Source organism: Scomber japonicus, chromosome 16 (assembly GCF_027409825.1).
Source record: "Scomber japonicus isolate fScoJap1 chromosome 16, fScoJap1.pri, whole genome shotgun sequence".
NCBI classification, from domain to species: Eukaryota; Metazoa; Chordata; class Actinopteri; order Scombriformes; family Scombridae; genus Scomber; species Scomber japonicus.
In genome coordinates this window covers 15,636,462-15,664,412 of record NC_070593.1, presented here as the reverse complement: position 1 = coordinate 15,664,412, position 27,951 = coordinate 15,636,462, and the positions used below count along the sequence as shown (strand labels likewise).

Genomic DNA, 27,951 nt, shown 5'->3' with positions numbered 1-27,951 from the left:
TCTCAAGTGTCTCTTCAAAAAAAAGCGAGATGACATCTTCTTTGATGACTTGACACATTTAAAGAGACCAGGAGAACCAAATTGATTTAAGGCATTAATTGGCATTCATTCATCAATCCACCATCCATCACAGTGACAAGAAAACACTGAGGGCTGAGCCAAGGTCCTGGGGTTTGAGGGATCATTGCAAAAAATAAAATAAAATAAAAAAAAATAAGAGTGTTTATGTTTATATAAGAATATCGGCCAATATACAGATCACTGGAAAAAAACAATGAAAAAAGGCAATAGAAAAAACAGTTTGCAGCCCTGAACTCCTCAGACAAGTCATCCCAAAGTCTAGGAGCCCTAACTGCAATGTTCTTTGTCTGAACATTGAGAAAAACAAGAAAAGACACATCCAAGATTCTCAGGGAGCAGGAAGGGACATAAAACGATAGCAGGTGCAAAACATAACTTGGGGAGAAGCCTTTATGGGCTTCATCAATAATCGATTTATCTACAAAACTTTTGTAGTCAATTTGAACAGCAACAGCCAGTTTAAGAGAAGCCAGGTTCTATGAAATGTGATCATGTTGCTTTTGTCCCAGTTACAAAATCCTGGCAGCTAACTTTTGGATGAGCTCTAGGGCTGAAGACAGATTTTATTTATTTATTTATTTATTTTTATTACTGATGGCAGGGAGCAGGGGGATTACAATAGTTTGATCGACTGGAAGTGAAGGCATGCATAACAGTTTCCAGATTTTTGGCAGACACAACAGCTTTTCACAATAAAATGTTGAGAGAAAATAAATGTAGCTAATCTGCTGTCAAACATCTCCAAACCTCACCTGAGTTTACAGTTTGTTGATTTTGGCTATGAATCAAAGTTTCCTGCATCTGATAAAAGATTGGATTGATTACAGTATATCTTTATTAGATCAGCAGTTACTGACACTTTGATTCTTCTTATTTCCACTTTTCCATTTTCAACTCGAGTAATGACATTGATAAAAATTACATCTGAGCAATGATCAAATATTAAGGACAAATTCAATCAATCAATCAAATCACAACAAAAGCCATCTCAAGGCACCTTCCACATTTAATTCAAAGAGACACAACATTCCCACATGAGCAGCACTTGGTGACAGCAGCAAGGAAAAATTCCCCCCAACGGGAAGAATCCTCAGGCAGAACCGGGCTCTAGGTGGGCGGCCATCTGCCTTGACCGGTTGGGATATTATTAACTGCATATGGTTGGTAAAATAACTCCATGATGTTTGAAATGTTTAAACTACAGTCACCACCGCTCATCAGTAACTTTGATAACACATGTACAGCTTGAAGTAAGGTCACCATCCATATCCATCTATTTTAATCTTCATCATAGTACTCTCAACTCAAACAGTTAAAATGACAAGATTGTTTAAGATCAATAAAATATTGGTAGGGACAATTCGGCAACACCTTGACATGTCCCAACCATCCATACCCAAATCAACACCCATGAGTTATGAGAAAGCCCTGTTTTTAGGTGCTGGACTCATACACAGAAGCTTCAATGGCAGTTTGATATCAGGATGGAGCCAAGGACACAGAAACAGGACCCTCTGGGGAGTGTGTGGGATGGCATGTGTTTTGGTGGTCAAAATTTTAAAAAGACACATGAAAAAGGATTTTAGCACTGAAGTAATTACACCACAATTGCAAATGAAGCCACACTGGTATAAGCTGTACTCAATTGACTGCAAATAAGCCACAATAAGTGTCACAGTGATGGGCAGATCTCAGTTATATCCGCAGGCACCGCTGTTAATCCACAGGTCGTGCGGGCTGTGTCATAAAAATTAACATTGTGATTAATAGCAGATGGGTTGTGGCCGGGTGAGTGAAATAATACATCAATAATGAGGAAAATATTAATTACATTCTCTAAAATGTGAACATATTTTAAGCTTCATTTTCTGTCCAGCACAAATGATCTAACTAGACTCATTGTGGCAATTGTGGGGTCCATTTGTCTTTAGCAGCAATGGAGGAAAAGGCAGTGAGAGAGCTGCAGGCAGAGAGGCAGCATACACTCATGTTAGGCTACTATGTTTGACAAGGCTTGCATGCACACACACACACGCTTACGCTCATGCCACATACATTCAGGCTATTCAGGCTATTGTGCGAATACCTGGAATTTTCATTTTATCAAAATAGTACTTCCGTGTAATATGTTAACATATCATCATGTTAACATACAGTATATTCCCTGAGAAATAATGGTAATGTGTGATAGGGTGCAGCGGGTGGAGGTCTTTAAATTGGATTATATAATTCGTTCATGGGGGCGTGGGTGGCGGACGTTTTGTATGTACATGCAGATTCCCATGACACCAGAGTGCATCACTAATGTGTCATCTTTAAGGAGGCATATCATACTTTTTGTGATTTTCTGTAGATTTTCTATTGTTAAGATGTTGCATGTTGATGTTAAACCTAGTCCTAAATGTCCAAAACTTGAGGTGAACCTATTTAAAAATGCCCCCTGCAAGTCAAAAGCCCATCCTGCTCTGAATGCTTCCTCCTCTCCACATAAAATTATCCCAAACGACTATTCGGTTATATGGTTGTTATGAAGGTTTTTCCATGTGTTTCTGTTATCCTCTCACATATTTCTGATTTGGGCAGATGTATTTGAGAAGCTTCCATTTCGAGTAAAGAATGAGAAAAAGAAATGAAATCCTACTTTTACTGTTTGTTTATAGTAGAAAAGATACTTTCATGCAGTGTTTTTTTAAAGCGCAAATCATGTAAAGATATTCCAGTAGCATCCCAGAATAGTAGCAGTAATGCTAAATCAAAGTAGCTGAATCAATTTAACTGCAGCCTTAGTTTAAAAGCACAATGAGGAGGACTGCTTCTGATCAATTAATTCACTTCTTGTCTGTGGTTCAACACAGAAAGGTGAATGACACTTCACTTCCTGTTCTCTTATTGATACTACCCTTGGAGAAATGGTGTTCTCTCAGAATACAGATTTTACATCAAGCTGCCCTCAGTGTATTTAAATTTGAGTCTGACAAAGACCTGAGTAATAAGAGAAACAACAGCAGGTGATAGCTGGCAGTGGGCTAAAGACCATAAGACACAGTAACAACTTACAGTAGTGTGAAAGATTTTTTTTTAAAGTATATTTTCGGGGCTTTTTTTGCCTTTAATGTACAGGTTAGTAGAGAGAGAGACAGGAAATGGGAGGTAGAGAGGGGGCAATGACATGGAGGATAGGACCGCTCAGCACGGGATTCGAACCGGGGTCGCCTGCAGTGAGGACTGTAGCCTCAACATAGGAGCTAATCACCGCCACAGAAGTCAGCCTATTTGAGTTAATAATCTCTATGTTATATGATGGTTCTTCACTGAGTTTCTTTTTGTGCTCCTAATTTTTATCATCTAGGTGCACATGTACTGGGAACACGTCTGGGAAGAGCCCTGCATCTGACAGTGTTCTAAAGGGGCAAATGTTAAAAAGGTATCAGTCATAAAAACTTTTTATCAGAAGAAGAGCTTTCATGTCAAAGCTCACTCACAGAACTGATTGGACACTTAACAGGATAGGTGCTAACCACTAAAAACTTAAGCCTTAGGACCTGAATTATCATGTCTGTTGTAAACTCTCTAAACTTCACAGCAGTGAACTTGAATAACAGCAGTTCCAGGAAGATTGGAAATTGTCTGTTTATCTTCCTTCCTGTCTGCCAGTCTCTGCATGAGCCAACCCCCTAAACTCCATTAACCATGTAGCAAAAAAATACCTCAGAGTAAAAAGCTATTTACACTGTGCAAAGCAAGCCTTTCTAATACAGTGTGTACTTTTTATTTGAATCTGCCTCTCTCCTCCCAGACTTTATATTGGCTGTGCAAATGCTGACAGACTGGGTCGATGGGGACAAATGAAATAGTTTTGTAAGGATGGCCTGAGGAGGGGAGGGAGCCAGAGAGAGAGAGAGAGAGAGAGAGCGAGAGAGAGAGAGAGAAAGAGCCACAAAGGGAAAATGAGTTTTCATGAGGAAAGGTGGTGCAGTGCGATCCTTCTGCTGCATTATTAACTAGACGGTCCATTATCACACAGAAACACACAGACAAAGAAAGACACACACACAATTCTTTCAACACATGCACAAAGCTGTCCCCTCAGCTGATCTACAAGACTCTGCTTTCACTGTACACTATATACATCAGGCAATGGGATTCTGCATGTAGGCCACTCATGCTCAGTGAGCTCATTTCAAATATGGCCTTCCAGAGCACTATACATCTGAAAAGGTGAGGTCAGAGAGCTAAAAATCCATAAAGTGGGCATTCAGAAGTGAGTCAGAAGTCAAAATAAATCCTGAGTAGTGGTCACCATGTGTCATTCATCAATCTGAAAGGGCTCCGCTCATAAGTTTAAATGATAAGAGCAGCATTCATCTGATAATGGTTCCATATCCGTGAGACAAAGGCACATACACACACAAATGCATTCCATTCCATTCCATTGCATAACATGGTCATGGAGGAGCGATTGAGGAGAACTTCTCTGGGGAGCTAGAAGTGAAAGGGAATTTTTGCTGTAGAATACATGATACCATCCATTAAAGCTTGTCAGTGTTCATTTCCAACCTCCCACATGTATAGTGTTGACACATGAAGGTCAAGTAAAGTATGGAAAACACAAGACACAGATATTTATACTAAAACATGGATACACACACACAGCAGCAACAGTAACCTAACCCCCGGCTCTAAACTAAGCTCAATCTTAAACTTTGTGCCCCCGCTCCAGTCTATGTAAAGCTTTAAAGCTGCAGTTGGTAAGTAAGACTGTCACTATGTAAAGACAGCATTACATGAAACTAACTCTGCCCAGGATACCATCAGGGCATGCAGCCTTCCAGGGGTTGACCGTGTGTAGAGTCCTCCTCAACCCTGCTGTTGTCTTGCTGAATGAGGGGTCATCATCGGGTGAGAGTGCAAACCTGGAGGGCGGAGTGCTGTTAGAAGCCTCAAAGCGGGGGTAAAAGGAGTTCAGGGTGTCAGGTAGCGATGGATCCACAGGGCACTGTACATCCATTTTGTTGTAATCCGTGACGCATTCAATGCCCTTCCACATGCTCTGGGGGTCATTTGCGGAGAAATGACCATGAATTTTTTGAGTGTAGGTGGATTTGGCCCTCTTTGTACCAGTTGACAAGGTTCTTCTGGCTGCCCTTAGTGCCGATGTGTCGCCAGCCCTGTATGCTGCGTTCCGCGCTCTCAGTAGGGAACGTACTTCTGTGTTTAACCAGGGTTTCTGATGATGGTCATGGTAGTGGTAACATTCTCCACACACTTGCTGATGTAGCCCAGGACAGATGATGTATAACCCTCCAGGTTCACACAGCCCCCCTTTGTTGCAGTCTCTCTGATCATCTGCCAATCTGTTGTCTCAAAGCAGTCCTGAAGCATGGGCACAGCTTCAGTTGGCCACACATATTGTTTTTTGAATTGTTTTCCAGCTCTTTAACACAGGGCGGTACGCAGGGAACAACATGACAGAGATGTGATCCGAAGAGCCAAGATGGGGCGGGGGATGGCTCTGTATGTCCCTCGTCTGTTTGTGTAAACTCTGTCCAGTGTTTTTTCACCCCTAGTGACCATGGTGACGTGCTGATGGAACATTGGGAGTGTGTCCTGCAGATGTACATGAGTAAAGTCTCCCACTACTACATACAAAGTTTGCCTTGCAGCGAGCCAATGCTATCATGTAGCTCCTTTAGAGCAGCATTAGCGTTAGCTTGCAGGGGGGCATAGACAGCGACTACGAACACGGCCGTGAATTCTCGTAGCTAACAGCACCATTTGACAGTTAGATGTTCAACTGCTTCAGAGCAGTGCCAGCCACCTAACCGTTTGTGCACCAACCTTCATTCACATAGATGCAGATACCCCCTTCTCTTGTTTTCCCTGAGTGCTGGTTACGGTCCGAGCGGAAGAGAAGCCGCCCGTCGAGCTGGAAAACAGAGTCCGGCATGTTGCTGTTGAGCCAGGTTTCTGTCAGGATAACACAACAGTTCTGCATCTCCCGTTGGCATAGTCACAGGCGAAATAAGTCCATTTGGTTATCCAGGGCATGTACATCAGACAGGAAGTAATACCCGGAATACCCGGTCTACTAGCGCCACCATCTTGTGTGACGTGACCCTTAATTTAGGGCACATTATTCAAAAAGCATTATTCTGAACCTTAATGGTCGACAATTTTGATTTATAAGTCTGATTCTAACTTTTCAAATGTGATAACTAGCTTATTTTTGATTTTGAAATTGCTTAATTTGTTTTGGACAGTTCTCAAAAAATGATGTCATCTTAGACATTGGAAAACTGCGTGGGCATTTTCCACATTTAATTAAAAATTAAATCATAATAAAATTAATGAAAATGAAAATAATAAAAACACTATTATGCTGCCTATGATACAGACTTTACATTCATTCATTCAACTAAACTCAACAAACACGTCCCGGTGCACAAAGGCGTAGTCTACCCTGCTATTTGCTCCTATAGAGGAGAGAAAATGACAGGAATGTGAGAAAGAGGAAACAAAAGGGGGAAACTGTTTTTCAGCTCTCCATTTTCACCTGTGTGTAATTATATAAATCACATCAAAGCATTGCGTAAGACTCTATTTATATACCACACCTATGGTGATGTGAAAGAAAGCTGCAAACAACTGTTAGCTGTGCTAGGAATGATGTCAGCCCACACATTTTTCTCACTCATTTTCTCATACACACACACACACACACACACACACACACATACACACAATAACATTCTTTCAACACATGCACAAAGCTGTCCCTCAGCTGATCTACAAGACTCTGCTTTCACCCAATAAGACGAGTCAGGGAGTGCAACGAAGGACAAAAACTGAAGAAAGCTCCACTGTGTTCAGCTACAGACAGGAGCGGTACTGAAATAAGGGTTGAACAATGCAGATGATATACTACCTGAAGCCTTGAGGGACAAGCAAACACAGTAGACCGCATGTCATTATTTGCTACTGCAAAATTAATGTAGTGAGAAGCATGATATGATACCAGCTGACTTGGACAAAATTTGCTCCGATCAGCGAAACCTAATCTTGCCTCAAGTTTACTCCTGTCAACATTTCTGTCTGGGATACTGTTATAATGATTTCCTTTTGTCTCACTGGACTCATTTCTGTAATTGCATTCCGCCAACAGCTATACCATTCAAACAGTATACGATTTCATTCACCTCAAAATCAAAGTATATTGAATCACATGAATTCATAGCACAATGAACAGCAATTTGTGGTTAAGAAAAAAAAAAGAAACCTAGATTGGCCTATCTGTGTGGAGATCTCAGTGAACTCAGGTCTGTAATAAGCACTTACTGATCCTGATGTCTTCTCCTCCCTCCCCTGTTCCTTCCTGCCTTTCCTCCCTCAAGAGCTCAGCCCTACTCTTCATGGCCAATTAGCAGGGCCTTTAAGTTTCACTTATGTCATATCCTCTCTGTGTCCACTGTTGCAGAATAAAAAGGCAAGAGATGAAGTAAAATGAAAGAGGGAAAGTGGCGATGTGCCAATTAAATCAATTTTACAGACTCTTTTGGCTCACCTCAACTGCCAGCCATCTCGTCACCTTGCTGTGAAGTTCCCACAAGGCAACAGAACAAACAGCCCAACAGATCGTAGAGGAAACACACACACAAACAGTCTAAGCACGTGTGCAGACACACATGGTTAGTTAAAAACATCTTGAAGGTGGAGTAAACAGAAGAAAATGATACTATGGGTGTTGTCAATGTGGCATATAGCCTAATAAAGGCTGAGACTGTTGGCCTCCTCTCAAACAATTCCTGGACGCCTATGGGATCATGAAGATGTTATTTGATCCCATAGACACTAAACAATTGAGCCAAGATAGCCTGACTTTATTTGACACTTCACACGACACCAAATACATAAAAACATCTGTCTGAAGGCATTTATTTGTTTCTCATTCTGGGAAAGTAGGAAAACAACTACTACCCCAACTACTACTATCTTTTCATTCATTTCTTCAACAACCAAATCAAATACATTTAGGCTTCTCTATATGATCTCCTATTGATAACTAATGTAACAACTATTTCACAATAATTCATTCACTGAGCCTCTCCTGAAACTGTGTGGAGCCTCTGTGGGGAGAACCACCACTTTGAAAACCTCATCAAATATCAGGAAGGCTAAATTCAAGTCATTTACTTTACTGATCATCATGTTACTGACCAGCACAAAATTATTATTACAAATCCACTGCATCCTACAGGGAGAAATGACTGATGGGAACCAACTTTCCAACCAAAGTTCCAATACATGGTACCAGAGTCACAAACACATGTGAAAACACATCTCCTATCTCATATCAAGTCAACATTGACAGAAGTTCCATCTTGTAGTCTTGGGGCACAAATTCTGTTCGCCTCGATAGTAATTGAGATGAATTCTGCATTATTCAGACAGATAAATGATTCCTCTCAAAGAGTCATGCAAATGCAAAATCAAGAGTATATTAAAAGGTACTATTGAGTCATGCTTAGGGATTGGCATTTCAAGCAAAAATACTATTAAATGGTCGCTGAGAACTATTCAACTGAACACACAGAAAGAGAGAGAGAGAGCGAGCACCATTCTTGATTTTCACAACTGTGTTTTTATTTTGATGTTATGTTATTTAGTGATACAACACTTGTCCGAGTAAGTGAGAATCCACAAAAGAATCTAATTAGACTGTAAACCAAAAACCCTATAAAACACAGTGTGTAATGAACTGTACCACCTCCTTCCCCTTAAAACACACAGACAGGTTATTGGGAATCAGCCTGTTGTACTACAACTCAGCATGTTTAAGGCAACATGGTCCTGACTCTTCAAGCCAAACAAAAGCTAACAAAATCCCATAAGCTAACGGCACAACCAAATAAGGGAAAATGATGTACTTATTTCTGTATTTCTCACATAGTGAAGTATCAGTGTTAATACAGCACAAAAGGTGAGTTTATCGTTTCAGTCAGTGTCACAACAAACTCTTTAACCCATCAGGGAAAAATGTGCGTTGGCCTCAACTAAGCCATAATGACACTGATAATTTAATTGCCCACATCTAAATTCTCAACATACCTGAATGACAGCAGTGTTGACATGAACATTGATTTTTAAACAGGTCCATCTTCATACGGCTTATTCCATATTTTTATTTAGAAAAATGAGCCACATGATCAGGATGGGGAAGGGAGAGCAGTCTGTTTACCGTAAGTCCTGCTGTGGAAAACACCCTCTCTGATGTAATGGCACAGATGTTGCAAGGAACACACAAGTATGCCCTTGTTATAGTTTCTCCAGTTTTGAGATGGATTTTTTTGATGGGACAATAAACTCAGGCTCACCGAATGCCATCAAACTACAAAATCCCTCTTTTTCAACAAATGGGAGTCTTAGCTATCGTCTTTAAGATGAGGGCTGCTGTTTGCTCTGCAGATCTAACATCAAACTTACTTTGTCTGGTGACAAAGTCAGCCATTGATTGTTCTTCTGCTGGGTGCTTCGCCCTCAAATGACTGTGTGTAGTTGTTGTAAACTGGCGCCTGGTAGTAACACTGGTAGAAACAAGGGAAAACATATATTTTTAAGACAATAGTAGCATAATTTGATGTTTTTTAATGTAATGACCCATCTCTAGTCACAATAAATAATAAAGTATAAATAAATGATCAGAGCTCTTCATAACTTAATGCAAGGGTTCCTGTACATATTATGTAGTTTCTGTAAAAAAAAAGAAAAAAAGAAAAATATAATTTCCAGATTTTTTTAACCCTCAAAGCCTCACTACAATATAAAAAGGTCATCATCACAGTTAAGACCTCCTGATGAAAAACGATGTGCCAGCATCTATTTTGAGCACATTGGTTGTAGGCGGATTATAGGTCATGGGTCTATATATGGGCCATAGTTTGAAAGTTATACTGTGCAAAGAATATAACCTACAAACACATGTTGTCTGTCTGTGTCATCCTCTCAATCAACAACTATCAACTAATCCACATTCAGAACCAAAAACGTGCACACGCACACGCACACGCACACACACACACACACACACACACACACACACACACACACACACACACACACACACAGGTACTTTATTTTTGGATAGCTCAATCTTTGAATGTGAAAGGTGACATGGAGGGACAGCGGTTGGGGACAGTCGCCGTCTGTCCTTGACGTGGGGGGCGGGGGTCTGGCGCTAAGAGGGTTGCTAAGAGTGGTGATAGGCCCTGTTTTTCCATGCCCTGAGGAGTTACAAAATCACCCAGATGTATTTTGGCATTGTGAGCGGTGTGGAGAAACTGTGTGTGTGTGTGTGTATGTGTGTGTACTCTTCATAATGCCTTGCAAGTCAAAGTCCGTTCTGCTGTTTGGTGCAGATAGACACTGACAGTGGTCATGCTTGGGTATGTAGGGCAAAAGACTGTGGTCTCATGTCTACTTGGTCTCTTGCCATTTTCTCTGCTGCAATGCAAGATAAATATCCTCTTTCTAAGCAGGGTTACTGCAAGAACAGCGAGCCGTCTGCTTGGGCTGCTTTGTGTTTGCTTTATATGCTGATTGTGTTTGTGGATAATGACAATAAACACACAATAGGCTGAAGAATGGCTAAATGGTATTTTTTTTCCCTCAGTAATGCTAAACATTTATTCTGATCTAGCAAACACCGTCTCATCCTTGTCTTCACAACCACTGCTACTACTCTCTATCAATAAATGAATGAGAAAAGAAAACACGATTACTATACCGTGTGTGATGAATGCATTCTAACAGTGCAACAACAATTAAATCAATCCTGTGCTAAACTATAAAACAACCAATACCCTTATTCTCTATAGCATAATCACTCTCAAAACTAGGACAAAGAAGTAGTTTATACCTTTTCAGCATTCAGTATGTTCGTGATGAAGGCCATACTCTACAACTTGATCTCAGGAAGGTCAAAAATGACCAGAAATCTGCTATTTTCAACAGTGTCAACAACGACAGGAAACTCCGAGCTCTGCGAAGCCTGCAGTGCTACCACATTTAAAATAAACACTGTCTGTCAGCAAAGACAACCGTCTCATAGCATTAATGCTGCCCAGTTGTACAAACCATACAGTTGCCCCGCGAGAAAGGAGAGAAGGGAATAAGAACAAAAGACATGAGAGTGACGGCACAAAAAAAGAAAAAGGGAAGGAAGGAAGATGAGGAAGTAAATACCAGACATCATGTTGTGAAAAAAAAGTGTGAAGAGTGAAATGGAACAAAAAAACAAAAAGACAAGGAATAACAAAAGATAAAAAGGACTATTTTCCATACTCCCGTAAGCCTCCTAAGTGGACTATTAGGCAAATGTACTGAGGCTTTGGCATTACTTAATGACGGAATGTAAATATTCATGAGATTCAGTAGCATTTTAAATGCTCTGTGTTTGTTCCCTTAAGTTGTAAAAGGGTTTACATTTACTAGACCCCAGTTGAGCGGCTCTCAGAGCGGTAGTAAGCTATAAAGAATGTTTTTTTTACCTGAAAGAGATAATGTCCACACCCCGAATCACTAATCAGTACCTGGAGGAAAGAGACAGTGCACAATACACCCTGCTGTTTCACAAGAACTGAAAGACTCAATGATATGTTAGTGAGTAACATGCACAGAGCATTTAGATTAGAGGATGAAGCAAGAGGCGATTCTTCCTCACAAAGTCTTATTGTCCAGGACGACATGTTCAGACGAGATACAGTTCTCTACCACACAAAGAATAATAAAGAACATAAAAAACAAGATGAGACAGCTAGAAGAATGTCCTATTGAGACCCCGTCAAAAGACATAGCCTCCCAATTCCACAAGTGCTTGCAACAAGGATCTAAGCAGCAACATTAGGCTTACTCTCCCCTCCAAAAAAGCCATCCTGGCTCACAGTAGCATCTCTGAAGCTAAGTAAAGACGACAGGCATGCCATACTGAGCCTATTTCTATTGACAGATGCAGAGAGCCCGAGCACAGGGTCGACTTTGCTGGCAATCTGTTGTCACTCACTGCTCTACAGCTTCAGTTGGTATGTGTACATGTGCACTATAACCAGATTATGCTCACAATCAGATATAACTGTCGGGTCATAATTATGGACAATACGTTTTTCTAACATTACATGAAAGCTCAGTTGGCTATTAAGATGTCTCAACTCAATTGCTTTATCATGGGAGACTACTTTCTATTTGTTATTGAAGACAGCTTCATGTATCCATCCAGTTCCCTTTGTACTCCCATCCAAAAACAGAATTTAACAAAAATAAACTGGCAAATATTGCTGTTTCAGAACTCACTTGATATAGTTACTCATGTTCTTGGCTTACCCTAATTCTGTGATATTTTATCATTTTACTGGGGATTTGCTGCCAGCTTTCACACTTTCAGTTTACCTTTTAAGAAAGCCTCATTAGAATTCTGTGTGAATTTCCATCGACAAGAAAATTCAAGATAAACACTGCAGTAAACCCCGCAGAGATGACTGTCTAGATTTACTGAATGGACTTCAGTTCATCACCAACAACACAGCAAACTCACACAAGGTCACACCATCCCAGTGCACAGGCTGAGCACCAACAAATAAGGGCTGCATTCACAGGCTGTCTGCCAGTGAGGTAATTGGCCAACACTCTTGAGTGTTTCTGAGACAAAAAGAAGATGCCTTCCTTATGACTGTCTGCTCAACAGCTACTACACAGAGACAGCTGACAACTGTGAATGTTTCTCTTTAAAAATAAAGTTTTTTTTCCTTTCAGTTGTTAAATTTGGACTTATGTATGATATATTACCACCACTAGCTATGCCGCTGTTTGTATATAGTTCCACTGGAATTAAAAGAAAATCTAATGTAATGTACCTTAATCAAACTTAGATAATAAGCTGCATAAGATATTTGAAATGTGAATATTGCATTTGCATGTGATTCTGTGTTTACACTGCCTTGTCAGTCTGACCCTAGGAGACCACTAAGCTAATAACAGAGTCTGAGTTTATATAATAAAAGGAATCTGAATCAATACAGAATCAGCAGTGTGGCTCTCTTAATTGTATATTTCTGGGATTTCTGACGACAATAGACTTGCTAAGCTATGAATTAATCATGTTAGTAAGATTAATTCATTTGATAGTTAGATTGTAATGTTGTTAAAAGTAATCATAAAAAGAAACAGTAGCATTATCCTTTAAATCATCAGGAATTTGGATGCTCTGTATCTGCCAGCTCCTTTCAGACTACATCAATTTCTCATGACACATACTGTACACACACCACCCTAGGGACAAATTCACTGTGTAATAATGCTATCCGTTGCTATGCATGTGGAGGCTAGAGGCACTGAGCAGGCCACGGCAAGTACCGCAGTAGGCTTTCATAACAGTGCGTGCCATTTCACCTCAACTTTAAAAGTGACTGTGCAGCATTGAGACACTTCAACTGAGGCATATCATAGCACCAGTCTGATCCTTTTATTGAAATTAACTGTAATGAGAACACTCCATAGCTAGTACTAAACTAACTAACGTGACTGCTGCACAGTGAGGGCTGCTGTCACTCTAGTGGACAATGCAGTTTTCATGGCCACAGGAGGAGAGAGACACTCCAACAGAGAGGCACTCAGGGCTTAATCTGTGCAGTACTGTGGCACTCTCACCAGCAGTGGGCTAAACAATTCACAAGCAATTTCAGTAATTGCTGAGTTAGGGCCACACCAAACAAAAGGGTGATTTAAGAATTTTAAAATGTTGTGTGTTCATTCTAGGATTTGATTCAACTAGCTTGGCCTCCTTACTCATTGCGGTCTCTCCATGGATAAGATACTTTGACATATCATCTCCCCTAGCAGGATTTCACACATATTATACACCTCAGCACAACAGCACATTCTGTCTCTCACTTTATTTTCTGCCTGCCAGCCCTCATTCTTGCTGTTGGCCAGCTGCTGCCTTGTAATGCAAACCTAGACTCTTAGTCCCACTGCAGAAGAATAGGGAAGGAGGAAGCCAAAAAACTACCTTAGGAAATGCGCTGACATCCTGTTGTTGGGTTTGTTGTAGAGGCACAAAGGATGTAAACCCTGTAAAGTGCAAAAGGGGAAACACTACAAAAGGCAGATGTCTCTGTGTGACTTTTCATATCAATAGAGAAGTGTGTGTGTTTGGGGGAGGTGGGGTGCAGACAACTCCTTGCTGACACATTTCAAGAGAGGGCCTTAAGCAATGATTGTCTTCAGCAATTCATCTTCTTCCTTGGTGACATTACAGTGCATGAGTGTTGCTGGTTGCATGTAGAGTGGAACCAATTAGTAGATAAATTGATTAGTTGATCGACAGAAACATAATAAGTAGCTATTTTAGTAAATGAGTAATGGCTTAGTTAATTTTCAAGCAAAAACAGAGAAACAATGCTACACATCCTCAGCTTTCAACATCTCAAAATGATATGCTGCTTCTTATAATACTAAATTGAATATTTGGTTTTGGAATTTTGGTCTGACATTTGAATATGTCAACTTAGACTCTGTGAAGTTGTAACTGGCAGTTTCACAGTTCTAATATTTAATAGACCAAACAATTAATCATTAGTTAAGACATTAAGCCTATCTGGGCTTCATGTTTTTTTAATCATCTCCAGACAGCTAGTGTTTAGGTAGGGATACACATATGAGGCACTCACTATCAGACTTGGGAAGTAGAGGAGTAGAACACTGGGATATCAGACAGTTGTTAGCAAAGGAGGAAATTGTTATCAGAATGACTGATAAACTTATTTTCAGATAACCTGGAGAAGTCTCATTATGCTATAGGGCTCTGACACAGCAGGCCAAACTGAAAAAAACCTATAACGTTGTCTCATGTTTTCTATTATAAGTTGCACTTTAACCCAACAGCCACTATTACATTGAATATACTGATGTAGGTACAGTAGGTTCATATGGGGTATCCACACACACACACACACACACACACACACACACACACCCACACACACACACAGACGTAACATTACAGCCAATTATTATTTCACACCACTTAAATCTAAAGTTATGGCTGCTCATTGAATGAGGAACACAAAGCCTGTCCAGTATGAAGAAGGGCTGTAATTGTGTTCCAAGTATTAGTCAAGCCCTTCCAAAAGTGAGATAAAGTGCTAGCAAGAAAGTTTAGATTTTAGGAGCATATGCCCAAAGAATGAGAACATGCCAAGCCTAATGTGATCAGATCTGTTGTACTTTGCATAGTCACTGTGCCGTTCATCTGTTTTCTTTCCCCAGTGGCGTTAGCTCGTGCTTTATGCCACGCCAGGATGCACCAGCTTTTGGCTCATTGCAGGCACTCCCAGATCCCATCCTACCTACTGACTCATCTGCTTCTACTTCAGTTTGTGATTTCCAACCTTCCCAAGAATTACTTTCAGCAGAGCACGAGTCTGAACGTGCTGTATTCTGCCATTGTACATGTAGGCGGAAAGCATCAGTGATATAGAGACAGACATAGTAAGAGCAAAGGGTTGGCTTATTCCCAGTTGAGTTGGAGTGTGAGTTGTACTCCTTTATGAGCATGAAATATGATTTGTTGTTGAATTGGACGACGGTCAATTGAGTCTATTGTGGGTGGGAAAATGTATATCTCCTCCTACAAAACATTTTTCTACGATTTTATTTCAAATTTCAAAAGAGTATCTGGAGCTGTGGGTGTGTGGGGTGGACACCAAAATCTAAACTTTAGCTAAAATGGAGCGGTACTGGAAATATCTTGACATAATGATGGTGAATCATCTATATTTGGCCATTATTTTTGCTGGAGTCAGTAAAAACTACAACCAAACAAAAAAAGGGGCTCCAGAATTGCAGTGACAGCTGTTTGTGCCCCTCATTAGGCAGTTCTCAATGACACTGCTGAAGTATCACTGCTTGATGACAACTCAAAACTTAGACACAGTCACAGTATATGCTTCCGATAACAGAAGAACCTGTTCTCAGTTTCATTGTTTAAAGAATAATTGTGAGCTCATAGGCAAAAATAGACTTCAAATCGGGGATCAAGTTTTTTTTTTCCTTTGTCTAAAATGACCTCTGCATGCTGCTTGCTGCTTGCTTATGCGTGGCTGATTTAAACCCCAAGGGCTTGCTGCAATTTATATGCTACTGAAAAGCTAAATCTTGGCAAGTGTCACTTTTCGAGCCCTACCTGTGTGAAAGAATGGCGCCTGCGAGAATCGTTCAAAAATACCGAGCAGCCGTCTGGAAGAAGCGAGGCACACACACGAGCATCATCACGCTCTCATCACAATCCCTATCTCACCCCTGTGCAATCCTAACTGGCTGAATGCAAGCCATAAACACACAGCTAAAACACTCATTGAACAATGAACATCATTTTCAGGGGCTATTAAGAACTCAAGTGATAGCATTGTTGACAGTCTATTGTCTACACACTACTCTAAACCGGCACCACCCTGAACATTCACTCACAACACCCTGCTGAAATGGCATTTAGGCTGTTACATAATCCTTGGCAGCCTGACTGAACAAAAGGCAGACTACAACCCCTGAAGTCAGATTATAGCTAAATGACTTTTGCTAGACGTATAAATGTTACTAGAAGAAAAGAGTGATTCAACAAAAGCATACTGCAATACTGTACTGCACACCTGTCTTAAGAAATGCCTGTTACCTAACCATGGAAGTTTTACACTCAGTGCCCTCTGTCTCCTCACGGACCCCCATTTAACAGGTAACTGGTTATGAACAGTAATTCAGTTTTAATTACTGTTAAAATGTAAATGGAGCAAGTGTCACATTTGTAGATCAGCTCAGTCTCAGCATGTCTAATCTCCTTACTGTTAGGTCCTGCTGTGTGATCTAGAGCTGACCAGAGTTATATATTGTAGGTCTTAAACAGACAGATATCCTCTTCAGGACCTGGAAATTTGCCACAAACGGAATAAGAGTTGATTTTTCGGTTATACAAGATGTTAAATGACACCCTACAACACAGAGGATTATAAAGTATGACAGTATTTACAGCAAGCAACACAACAATGTTACAGCTACTTTCATGCTGGAAAACTACAAATCTGAAAAGTGCTCGGTTTTGAAGAACACTGTTTAAAAAGGCCCAACCCAACGCTGATGCAATGTAAAACAAATCCAGTGACATACTTTCCTGTGTAATCAAAATATCTGTTAGGTCAACCAAAATGCCTTATCATCACCTTCACAATAACATATTCAACAGTGATCTTTTGAAAAACGCAGCAGTAATACCCTTACAGGATAGACAGACCCATGAAAGGCTTAGATAAACTTTACTGTTTGAGGTTAACATGGCATGCCAACAAAATCATAGCGCCTCATGAAGTGTCTCATACAAGCACACCTGTACGGTATTTTGACCGTGTGTTCTAGACTGGAATGGTACACAGAGTTCTGGGCATCATAATCTCATTCCTTCTCACTCTTTCAGTAAACTCATCTTTTTCCTTTTGGGAACGGGCCGGCAGCTGCTGGTCACTCAGAGGAATGTGAAACTGTTTTGTAAGGACTGTCTTTCTCTTGTTTTGAACAAATCTGGAGATGACGGATTGGCTTGATGCATTTATTCCCCAGTGGGAAATGGGGTACTTTCAAGAACAAATTTTTCAGAGTGGAAAAAGCTGCATGTCTGTGAAATTCACAACAGACATTCCTTTAATGTGGGTGTATTTGTGTGTGTGTGTGTGTGTGTGTGTGTGTGTGTGTGTGTGTGTGTGTGTTTGTTTCAGTATGTGTTGCTCCTGTAATATGGTGGGAAGCATGACATTGGAGAGAGAATCAATATCACACAATGAAAGGGATCTTAAAAGCCATGGTTTGTAACAGTATGGGTCATGTATGTAGAATGTATTTCATGAAGCTGGCAAAGAGACAAAACCAGGCACTTAAACACAATGTATTTACTTATTACACACATAATTATTTGCAGCAGTAGGGTATTTTTAACCAAATACCTTGATACTGATATTGCGACAATATTGTAGGGATGACTATTGATGCTTTCACAAAATATTTACACAATGAGTGGATATAATAAGTAAGTGGGTAAAGGCAAATAACAGACCAGCTAGAAAAGCCTTGTAAGCCTGGTAAAGCCTGGAAAATTACATCACTTTACTGTGTTGTAGACTTTAAAACCAGGAAACACTTATACCATATCGCAATATCACGGCATCCACAATCTAAGACGATATCTGATCTCATATCACAATACCAAAAGCTACAAATCTTTGAGAAAATATGCCTCAGATGACCACAGTATCACTAGGATACAAACATGTCAGCCTACCTCAGGCAGAGATGTGAACACAGTGTGAAGGTAGCACAGACATTAGAAATGGATTTCATGTGCGCAGCCTTGGCCAGTGCAGACTCCAGGAATGCTCTGTTTGTCTAGTACCCTGGTTTCATGCCTATAATCTGACTGCTACCCGAGGGGGACCTGCTGCTTAAAATGGAAATAGCAGGGCACTGAGTGACCTTTCAGGGCTCAGTGGAGCCATCCACTCGGAGAATGTTTTGCTTGGAGTTGCAGATGTAACACTCTGCAGCTGCTGTAAGGAAAACACAGTCTACATGTAGATATAGATATAAATATAGTTATAGATAGGCCTGTATATAGATCACACATACACACATACATACGAATACACACAGATATATGATTTAAGGCTGTTGTGAAAATCTGAAAAAATCATCCATAAACGCAGTCACTCTGAACACATAGGCTACACACATGAAAACCTCACTGATGTCATCCTGATGAAGCTGCATCCAATGCTGTGTCATCTACCACTGTAACTGTTTACCCCAATATAGGCCAGCAAAGAGTTAAAGGCTTCATAATTGGATTTAAGAAGCCTCATCTGACATCTCTAACATGCGGCTGGCAGTGGTCTAAGTACAGGATATCTTGCTGTGAAAATAAGAGGAAATGGCGAAAACGTCCGACAGCATTTTATTAATCGACACTGACAGATCATAAGCCAGAACACAGCCCCCACTGTGATACACTGAACTAAAGCACCAAATCTTACCTGGCTTTCTGAGATAACGCCGTCTTGATGGTGTAACCTCCGGAAAGGTTGAAAAGATGATCGCCTGAATTGGATTAACGAAGAGGCGGCCAACCAAGTCAGTCAGACGGAAGAAGGGGATATATCAGAAGGGATGATGGCCATGTTCATTTATGTGTCCCTCCAACGTCGGGGTGGAAACATTTGACCCACTACTGTCGCCTACAGCGCCCGTAACCAGGCCCTGGTGAGACTCTGACAGCAACAACCATCGGCGAAAAAACAAAACAGAAGAGAAAAAAAATAAGCAAACCAGAGGGAAGCATAAGCTGCAGCTGCCACTCTGCTATCTGTTGAGGGTTGTTTGTACACCGGAACAGCGGTCTACTCTCGGTTACTGAAGAGTGCGCAACGTCCAGCCGTCACCCTGTTACACAAATCCTGCGAAATGCAATAGGCTGTCTTGTTGCAAAGAAATCCGGGGGCGGTGTGTTTACCTCTTCACCGTTCCTGCTGCCGTGCTCGGTAGGAAATCAGCTGCTTCGCAATGGAGGGACGCCATTTGTCCGTGAGAGGCTTCCCGTCTGCTGTCCTGCGCTGCCGCTTAGAGGAGAGCTCTGCACGAACACCGTCTCACAAGCGAGAGCTCCCCCTGCTGGCGAAAATATGTTCTTGCTTTCCCCTAGTGGTAGCATAGTAATGCAGATAGTTTGCACTGCAGATACATTCAGGTGACAAATTAAAGGAAAAACCAACATACAGTGTCTTAGTATGGTGTGGGGCCATCATGTGCCACGAGAACAGCTTTAGAGCAGCTTGGCATTGATTCTACAAGTCTGGAGGGATGAACACCATTTTTTTCTGAAAAATATTCCCCCATTCAATTTTTTGATGATGGTGGTGAAAAGCTGGTGAAATACTCATCAAACCATTCAGTGGCCCCATGACATTTTAAAAACAAAACATAACATGGTCCTGGGATAAAAGCCTTGTTAAATTGGGTCTATATCCTCATGCGAACACATTTTGAGCTCTTTATCGAAATGTTGCTACAGTTTCCATATACACAAAGTTAAATGAAACTAATGTAGGCTACCCTGTGTTTGAAAAGCCGGGTTTCTACAACAAACTTAGCAAGTAGAGATCTGTCCTTAGCAAACACATGACAAGACAGGTCAGTCATCTCAGTTGAGTCAGGATAAATACTGAACTGAATGATGCACACACCCAACTCATAAAGGGTAGGCTATATCTCAGTTATGTTGAGAAGAGCAAGGTACAAATTCTTCTAAGTTGATAAAGTCAATTACTTTTGTTATTGTATACTTTACTAGAATTTGCATGCAAGTACAAGAGCCAGTTTTGGCCAGTCTTAGCCTTTAAATGTCCATAATGAGAGAAAGTGACCTAACTGTATTGTGGATGAAAACATAAAATAAAACACAAATTTATTAAATCTAAAATATATTTTTTATTATATTTGGCCACAAGCATCAGTCAGTGCAAAGAAACAATATACAATTAAATAAAACAGCAAACTGCATAATATTTGTATATCTGTGTTAATGTTTTAACAAATTATATAAGTAACAGACATAATTCATACTGTACAAATTATCATACTAGTGCTAACAAGGGTAGAAATCCTTGAGGTGTAAATTTTCACCACTCCAGCTTCATGTCAGCTTTGCTCCAAACATATTTCCCTCCTCTCTTGAGAAACATTTTCTCATCAAAGCCACTGAAGCTGATGGCCTCCTTCACGCCAACATCAAGGATGGACTTGGATGGGTCCTTTCTACCGTCTCGACAGTCCAGGAAACGCATCTGGGGGGAAAAAAAGAGTAAATCAAGTTCAGTTCCATTGCTTATCAGATGAGATAAGTTAAATGTGTAAATGTGTAATTTGTTATATTTCTCTTTTTCTAAACACCTGAAAAACCTGCTAATTACAATTATCAGAATAAAAGATTCAAAAAATCAACATTTTGATTACTTTTATCTGCTTTAATTGTTGAAGGAAGAACTTTCAGTTTCAATTATTAGAATAAATAATAATAACTAATAAAGTTAATGCACTAACATTTCATTAAAGAAAGACTCCTATGGCACATCAAAGAAGGACTTTTGTCACAAAGAGTGTGTTTAATGCAAAAAATACAAACTACTTACAAATTCATCCAGGATCAAGTAGGAATTCCTCATCTGTGAAGACAACCAAGACCACAAAATTCAACTTACTGTAGTATGTCAGCTTTATTCCCATGTGACATGGGTAATATTAATATCATCGCAATTACTGAAGTTTGATATCAGTATGTGAGTATGTTTAGTGAGATTTGACTTGCAATCATTTGTTTAGAGATGACATAAGTGAACAATGTTATCTTGATGTGAAAATGTTGTTAGTGTAAGCATATAGAAGATCACTTATAATAAGGCACCTATTGTAGCCCTAATCCTATGCACTGTCTTAAATTACAGAAAATCAGGAGTCCATATAGAAAGCTCTCTCAAAAATGTGTTTCTTTGGCAGAATGTGGGTATAAACATGCAGTCATACTGCTGTTTGTAATTTCATACCTTTTCATTGGACTCAGGAACAAGGCAGGGGACACTACTGTGTCTATCCAGAAACTCCTGAAACTGTGTGTCGCTGATGATAAACCTCTCAGCCTCTCTCAGGGCTTCCTCTCCTGCATTTTCACCATCAATCAACAGACACTGGAATACCTGACCACAAGAAGGACAGACAAAGAAGATGAGTATATCTGGTCACAAAGATGCACAGAAAACATATACACACTCTCCTTTTTCCATCCTTACCTTCCAGCGGACAGGATTAAGTGTGACGATATGCTCCACCATGTCTTCGTCAACATTGAAAGTATTGATAACTGAGTTTATTTTGAATGCCACTCTATACTGCTGGCACCAATTGCGAATCTTGTGGAGGTTGTCCACGTGGCTCTTCCTTCCTTGAGTTCTGCCAATCAGCTGGTTGGTTGCGTCATCAAAACTGTCGCAAGAGATGGCCAAGATATCTAGATAGTCACCTGAGAAAGAGAAAAGAGAGCGTGTTTATGAAGATTGGCACTTGGCAAAATGTCATCAACATTTTTTTCATATGTTGCCAACTGGTTGTGCACTGTCATAAAAAGCTATGACACAATTATTGAATTTAATAATGAATTTGTCCTAAAAAGCTGACACTAATTTGAGATTTTACCATATTTCTGGAACCATTTTTCTTTGATCATGCTTCCATTGCTGACGATGCTAACACTTGGGAGCTGGAGGTCCTGTTTACAGTACTGAACTAATTTCCCCAGAAATTCTCCCTTATCATGCAAGAAGGGCTCTCCTCCAGAGAAGTTGATCTTTTCCATGCCTAAAAAACAAATGCATACATTAAATTCCAAGCAAGAGATTTGACATAAAAAAAGAGAATATACCAATCTGTCAGTGTCAAATTTACCTGAATCCTTCAGAAGTTTCAGCCCCCTCTTGGCTTCCTCTAGAGGCAGGACGAAGGACGTCTTTGCAGTGTGGAAACAAAATCCACATTTATAATTACACTTACGCGTAAAATGATAGTTGACACTTGTTGGAGTCATAGCATTTTGAACTCTCTTTTGATCCAGCTTTTGTGGTGAGACGGGTGAGGGTGTTCCCCTGTAGGCTCTTATTGTCCAGTTCCAAACTTTGGAAAAGATGCTGGCAAATAAGCAGTGCAGGGTGCTGATGTAGAGCTGCAGACGCAGCACTGAAAACGCAACCATGGAAGAGACGTTCATCTTCGAGGTTCAATCCCACCTAGTGTTTGCACCAGGGATGTCGACGCTTCTTAAATACCGAAGTGCAGGGCTCACCTTAAATAGCTTAATGATGCTGCAAAACAGTCAGCTGAGCAGTTTCTGTTTACAAACAGCGAAAACGAAACCCAGCTGGTGACTGACTGATAAAACAGATCCCACTAGTTATGTAAGAATGATAAGAATTGAGGGAATGTACGAGTTAGGGTTATATGTTTAATGAGAGTTGATAACAATGTACGCACATGTATGCACATTTAAAACTTTAACAGAACTGTCAAATTTATAATGGACTGCCTTATCCATTGAATTTTAAACTGTCAGTATAGGATTGTTGGAGTTTTTGAAACTTTTCTGTGCAAGCCTTCCACCTTCCGTCTGTCTTCATAACTAATTTCACCCCAAGTTTATTTTATTTTATTCCTAGATATCCACATTTTTTATTACCCTTGTTACCTTTCTTGCCCACATTTTTATTACATCTGATGGACTCAGGGCTCTGGTCATCTGTCAGAAAGAAGAGTCTGTTTTGCATAAACATAACTTAAGCTGAAGTTTCACAGAAACAAAACACGTTGACTTGTTAAAGTTTCGTTTCTGTCTGTTTGGCTCACTTACTTTCGTTTTCCCCGCAGTCTGCGTCATAGCTTGAAGTTCATAGGACTCATTGATACAAACAGGAATGTGACCAGTAATGGCACGACGCACAATGGCTCTTCTTCCTCAGTGGTCTTCTCGCATTTTTTCAGTAGATCTGGATGGAGCACCTCTCTACTTTGCAATTCAAGAAAAACACCAGGGAACCGTGGTGCCACATATGTTCAGAAGGGTTCAACAGTATGCCAGATGTTACTCTCTCCTTGTGTGCAGCAGCGACAGAGTCCGAAAAGCCAAGTTTTACTGGGAGCTGAAAGACAAACTGTTGAGAGACTTGCCTCGGGAGTGTAATTTGTCGCCTATGTCCGCATTTCTGCCAAACGTAAAGGACTCACTCATCAAGGGGTACTTTTTAAAGGATTCATCCAAGAGTTCCTCCCGGACAGAGGGCCTTCTGCGACAATTGATCCAGCATGACCCAGTGTTAGTGTGTTCATACTTAAGAAGTGAAGATGGTCGGCAGTGGACACAGCATCTCTGGTCACATGCAGAGGGCTCAACGATGGAAACGTCCAACAATTACTATGTGGTACCATCAGAAGCGCCAGAATATCACCCATCTATTCTTAACATCATCAACTCTGATGTTTTCTACAGTTTTCAGGAGGCCTATGAAGTTTTAAAGAAGGTTTTCATATTCTCATTATTTACATTCACATACTTAAAATAAAAATATAATAACTAAATACAGTATATGTATGAATGAAAGCATGTAAGAGTTCAAAAATGGCACACCCATGTGGTAAAAAGTGGTGTTGCACTGTGTAACTATTGTCTCAAAGCAGTTAATTCTTCATTTTATCTAGCAGTGCCAGCTGGCCTACAGTGGTGTGTGTGTTCATGTGTACCACAGTCTGTGATGCCCTCCTGCCTCCTCTCACAACAGCAAACCGATGTTGTCTGTTCTGCAGTGTGGTGACATCATCCCAGAGGCAACGTCTGTACTAGAGCTCTTGTCCAGCAGATTGGAGGCCAGACGTAAACCAGACTTCCCTGTTATTGTCATAGAAGGCCTGGATGCCACAGGTTAATGCCATTACCTCATAAATAAATACATGATCAGCATGATGTATAGATGTCTTGTTAGGGTGATGGCTGGTTGTTTTCTGCTAAAGCCATTATCTGCTAGTGAGCTTTGCCTAATGGAATATCATGTATCATGACCTCAGAAAAGTTGCATCACTGTGAGAATGGTTTATTGAATAGCTCATCTAATATTGTTTGCAGACCTTATGAAAACTTAACCATAGTCATAGTAGTCATAACTGGAAGCTTTAGGTCAGACTTTTCATCAGGCACTTTAAACCCTTATTGAATTTAAAATAGACAAAAAAGAATGAATTTATGCGCTGTATCTCTTTTTTGTGTCTGTGTCTCCTCTTTGTTTGTGAGGTGTCTCTTTTCTCCCTCTCTTTCCATCACAGGTAAGACGACTCTGACAGAATCTCTGAGGGATACTCTTGGAGCCAGTCTTCTGCGGTCCCCTCCCCACTGCCTCTCCCCCTGGAGGGCCCGCTTTGATCAAGAGCCACCCCTCATCCGCAGGGCCTTCTACGCTCTGGGGAACTACATCACAGCAGAACAAATAGGCCAGGAGGCCACGAAGACACCTGTCATCATTGACAGGTAAAGGCAGCTGAGATGTCAGAGGTGGAGTGATGTTTGCCTATTTTGTGACCTTTTTCCTCTCTTTTAAAAAGTTGTAAGTGGGTAGAGGGGACTATCGAACAACATTCCACAGGGATCTAGACCTACAATTCAATATTTAACATCTCCTAGACTACCCATGACACCTTTTAATCCACCGTCCATTATCTGTCCCCAGATTCTGGCACAGCACAGCAGCATATGCCATTGCCACAGCAGTGAGTGGTTCGGTGTGCAACCTTCCAGAAGAGGGTTCAGAAGTGTACCGTTGGCCCAGTGACCTGTTCCAGCCCAGCCTGGTGGTCGTACTCAACCTGGATCCTGAGGAGAGGAAGAGGAGGCTGATGGACAGAGGTCAAGGAAAGACTGAAGAGGAGCAAGAATTGGATCAGAACCAACTTTTCAGACTCAGGTGGGATAGGTTGATTCAATGTGCATAGAATATCTATGGTATTCAGTTCATTTTAATAATATCCCATTCAAAGTGACTACTGGAGTAATCTTATTTTGGTTTGTGGAAAGACTTAGAACATTCCTGAAACAAGGGAAGTTTTCTCAAGAAAAAAAGTTTAACATGTAAAATCACTACATGATGTTTAATGAAAGCCCAAACAATTTGTTAAGATGGACATTTAGTCTTTATACACTTTCAAATTCACAATCACAAATGACTACTGTATAGTAGGTGTACATTGTAACATAACGAAAGCTTTCCTAAAATAGGTGTATTTGGGGTTGTATTATGATTACATTCTGTGAGTCTGACGAAGACAAAGAAAAAAAACCCTCAGTTGACATATTTCAATATGTGATGTTTGGGGAGAGTTTTAATGCCTGTGATGAAAAAAAAACTTGTGAAAACATGAAACCACAGATGGTAGTACAAACTGTACAGCACGTTTCACTGAGTCAGGTCAGCTTAGTCTGAGTCTGATCCATCAAACACTTAACAATCAATTACTGTCCCGTGGGGGAAGCAGCTGATGAGAAAGAACAGGTGATTAGTTGCTGAGCTGTTGTGCTCCATTAAGCTGGTCAAAACTCACAGGTACTGCTGGGCCAGTTAGTCGCTACGCAGACATGTCAATGGCTACCTTCATTCATTTTCTATCCTGACATAATGGCCTTTCCTCACGGGACAGCCAGATGTTGGGCCAGCAGAATTAGAACATGGAGGGAGTTGACTGCTGCTGAGAGAGTGAGAGATTCTGCAGACTTGGTCAATCACTATCACAAGAACTATTCTTCATTTGTCCCAGGAAATGGCTGCACTTGAGGCCATCTGTGCTTCTTTTCTCATATATATTTTTCAGATGTGCATTTTATCACTGTCCTCACTGTTCACTGTTAAAGTACTAAAATATCCAGAAACAGATTTATCAACGTAAAGTGTAATTTGCTGTGTATATATATATATGTATATCTTCTTCATTTGTTGACCAAAGCGTTTGTGCATATCTCCACAGAGTGGAGGAGGCTTACCGGAGGATCAGTGGCCCAGCTTGTGTCACTGTGGATGCTAGTCCTTCTGCAGACCAAGTGCTCCAACAAGTGCTGCTTTTAATTAGGGGCAAATGCCACTTGTAAACAGTTCTCCATCTCCCCTACTGGCAGCTAAATATCAAGTGGACGTAGTACTTCTTTTCACCACTGGGTGCCAGTAAGGTGATGTGAATGTGATAGTAGGAGGGCTGGTGGCCAGATTGGAGTGTGGAGAGGAGATCCTACTCAGAATAAGTAAAGGTTTAATGGCCAGGGGCCAGAACTGCATGCTACAATCAGTAATACATATTCATGTAGACTCACACACACACACACACACCTACACACACACACACACACACACACACACACACACACACACACACACACACACACACACACACACACACACACACACACACACACACACACAATATTGTCCAGAAGAAGTGTGCATTTAACTGCTGCTGTGAGCTCTCAGAAATCAGATACAGTGTAGCTGCATTTATTGACAGCCACTTGTATCTGGACCGACAAAGAGGGAATGAAGAGAAACACTTACAGTATAAGCACCAGTCACAGAGATTCATTTAAGTGCATTAACAAGCAAAATCCAAAATTTAAAGTATATAAGATAACAAGATTGAAAACATTTATGTCAACAGGATGGAATTTATATTGAGATAACAGTTAAGCTGTTTTAAATTAAAGAAAATGACACTAAAGGTGTGGTTGTGATCTCTCATTGATTTCTTTTGTCTTACATAAGCCTATAAGAAGTTATTCATTTATATATATCAGTATATCTGTTGCTTACTGGTGTATATGAAGTCTATGAACTTTCTGTGGACACATCTTTTTTTTTTTTTGCATTTTACTAAAAAAACAATATTTGCTGTAGTTAGCAATTCCCTTTAGTTCAACTGTGTGATATTGACACAGATGATACCACTTGCATTGATAACCTGTGTGGCTTGTAGTGGAGCTATAGAGAATACTGAGAACATATAGTGCTGTTTGTACTTGATGTTCTCATGGGCACAGACACAACTACTTGTGTAAACACACACACACAAGCATGCACATTTACCAAGAGCATATACTGTAACTCATTTATATAGGGAGGAAGTGTATATTTGGCCTATGTGATGGGAAGATTAATTGGGGGTTTTAGT

General features: G+C 40.5%; 3 protein-coding genes across 4 annotated transcripts in view; 1 reads left to right on the top strand and 2 right to left on the bottom strand.

Moving 5' to 3' along the window:
- The window catches only part of rnf144aa (ring finger protein 144aa), a 34,238-nt gene extending 14,570 nt beyond the window's left edge, over nucleotides 1–19,668 (bottom strand). Inside the window, exon 1 of one of the 2 annotated variants that reach the window (XM_053335689.1) lies at nucleotides 19,197–19,668. Coding sequence is in view for 1 of the 2 variants with exons in the window: in XM_053335688.1 (XP_053191663.1) it covers nucleotides 14,138–14,157 (20 nt within the window). In the remaining variant the exon portion in view is untranslated. Of the gene's footprint in view, nucleotides 1–14,137; nucleotides 14,211–19,196 lie in introns of those variants that run through there. The other variant, XM_053335688.1, reaches the window with a different exon arrangement.
- A 985-nt stretch (nucleotides 19,669–20,653) lies between these two features.
- rsad2 (radical S-adenosyl methionine domain containing 2) lies at nucleotides 20,654–23,034 on the bottom strand. Its single transcript, XM_053335870.1, has 6 exons — nucleotides 22,654–23,034; nucleotides 22,405–22,566; nucleotides 22,002–22,231; nucleotides 21,759–21,908; nucleotides 21,348–21,380; nucleotides 20,654–21,002 (listed from the first exon to the last, which is right to left on the bottom strand). The coding sequence occupies exons 1-6, from the start codon at nucleotides 22,970–22,972 to the stop codon at nucleotides 20,838–20,840; spliced, it is 1,059 nt and encodes a 352-aa protein (XP_053191845.1). The 5' UTR covers nucleotides 22,973–23,034; the 3' UTR covers nucleotides 20,654–20,837.
- Nucleotides 23,035–23,676: 642 nt separating this feature from the next.
- cmpk2 (cytidine monophosphate (UMP-CMP) kinase 2, mitochondrial) lies at nucleotides 23,677–27,494 on the top strand. Its single transcript, XM_053335869.1, has 5 exons — nucleotides 23,677–24,275; nucleotides 24,559–24,673; nucleotides 25,072–25,273; nucleotides 25,473–25,706; nucleotides 26,761–27,494. The coding sequence occupies exons 1-5, from the start codon at nucleotides 23,685–23,687 to the stop codon at nucleotides 26,879–26,881; spliced, it is 1,263 nt and encodes a 420-aa protein (XP_053191844.1). The 5' UTR covers nucleotides 23,677–23,684; the 3' UTR covers nucleotides 26,882–27,494.
- The last annotated feature ends 457 nt before the right edge of the window (nucleotides 27,495–27,951 follow it).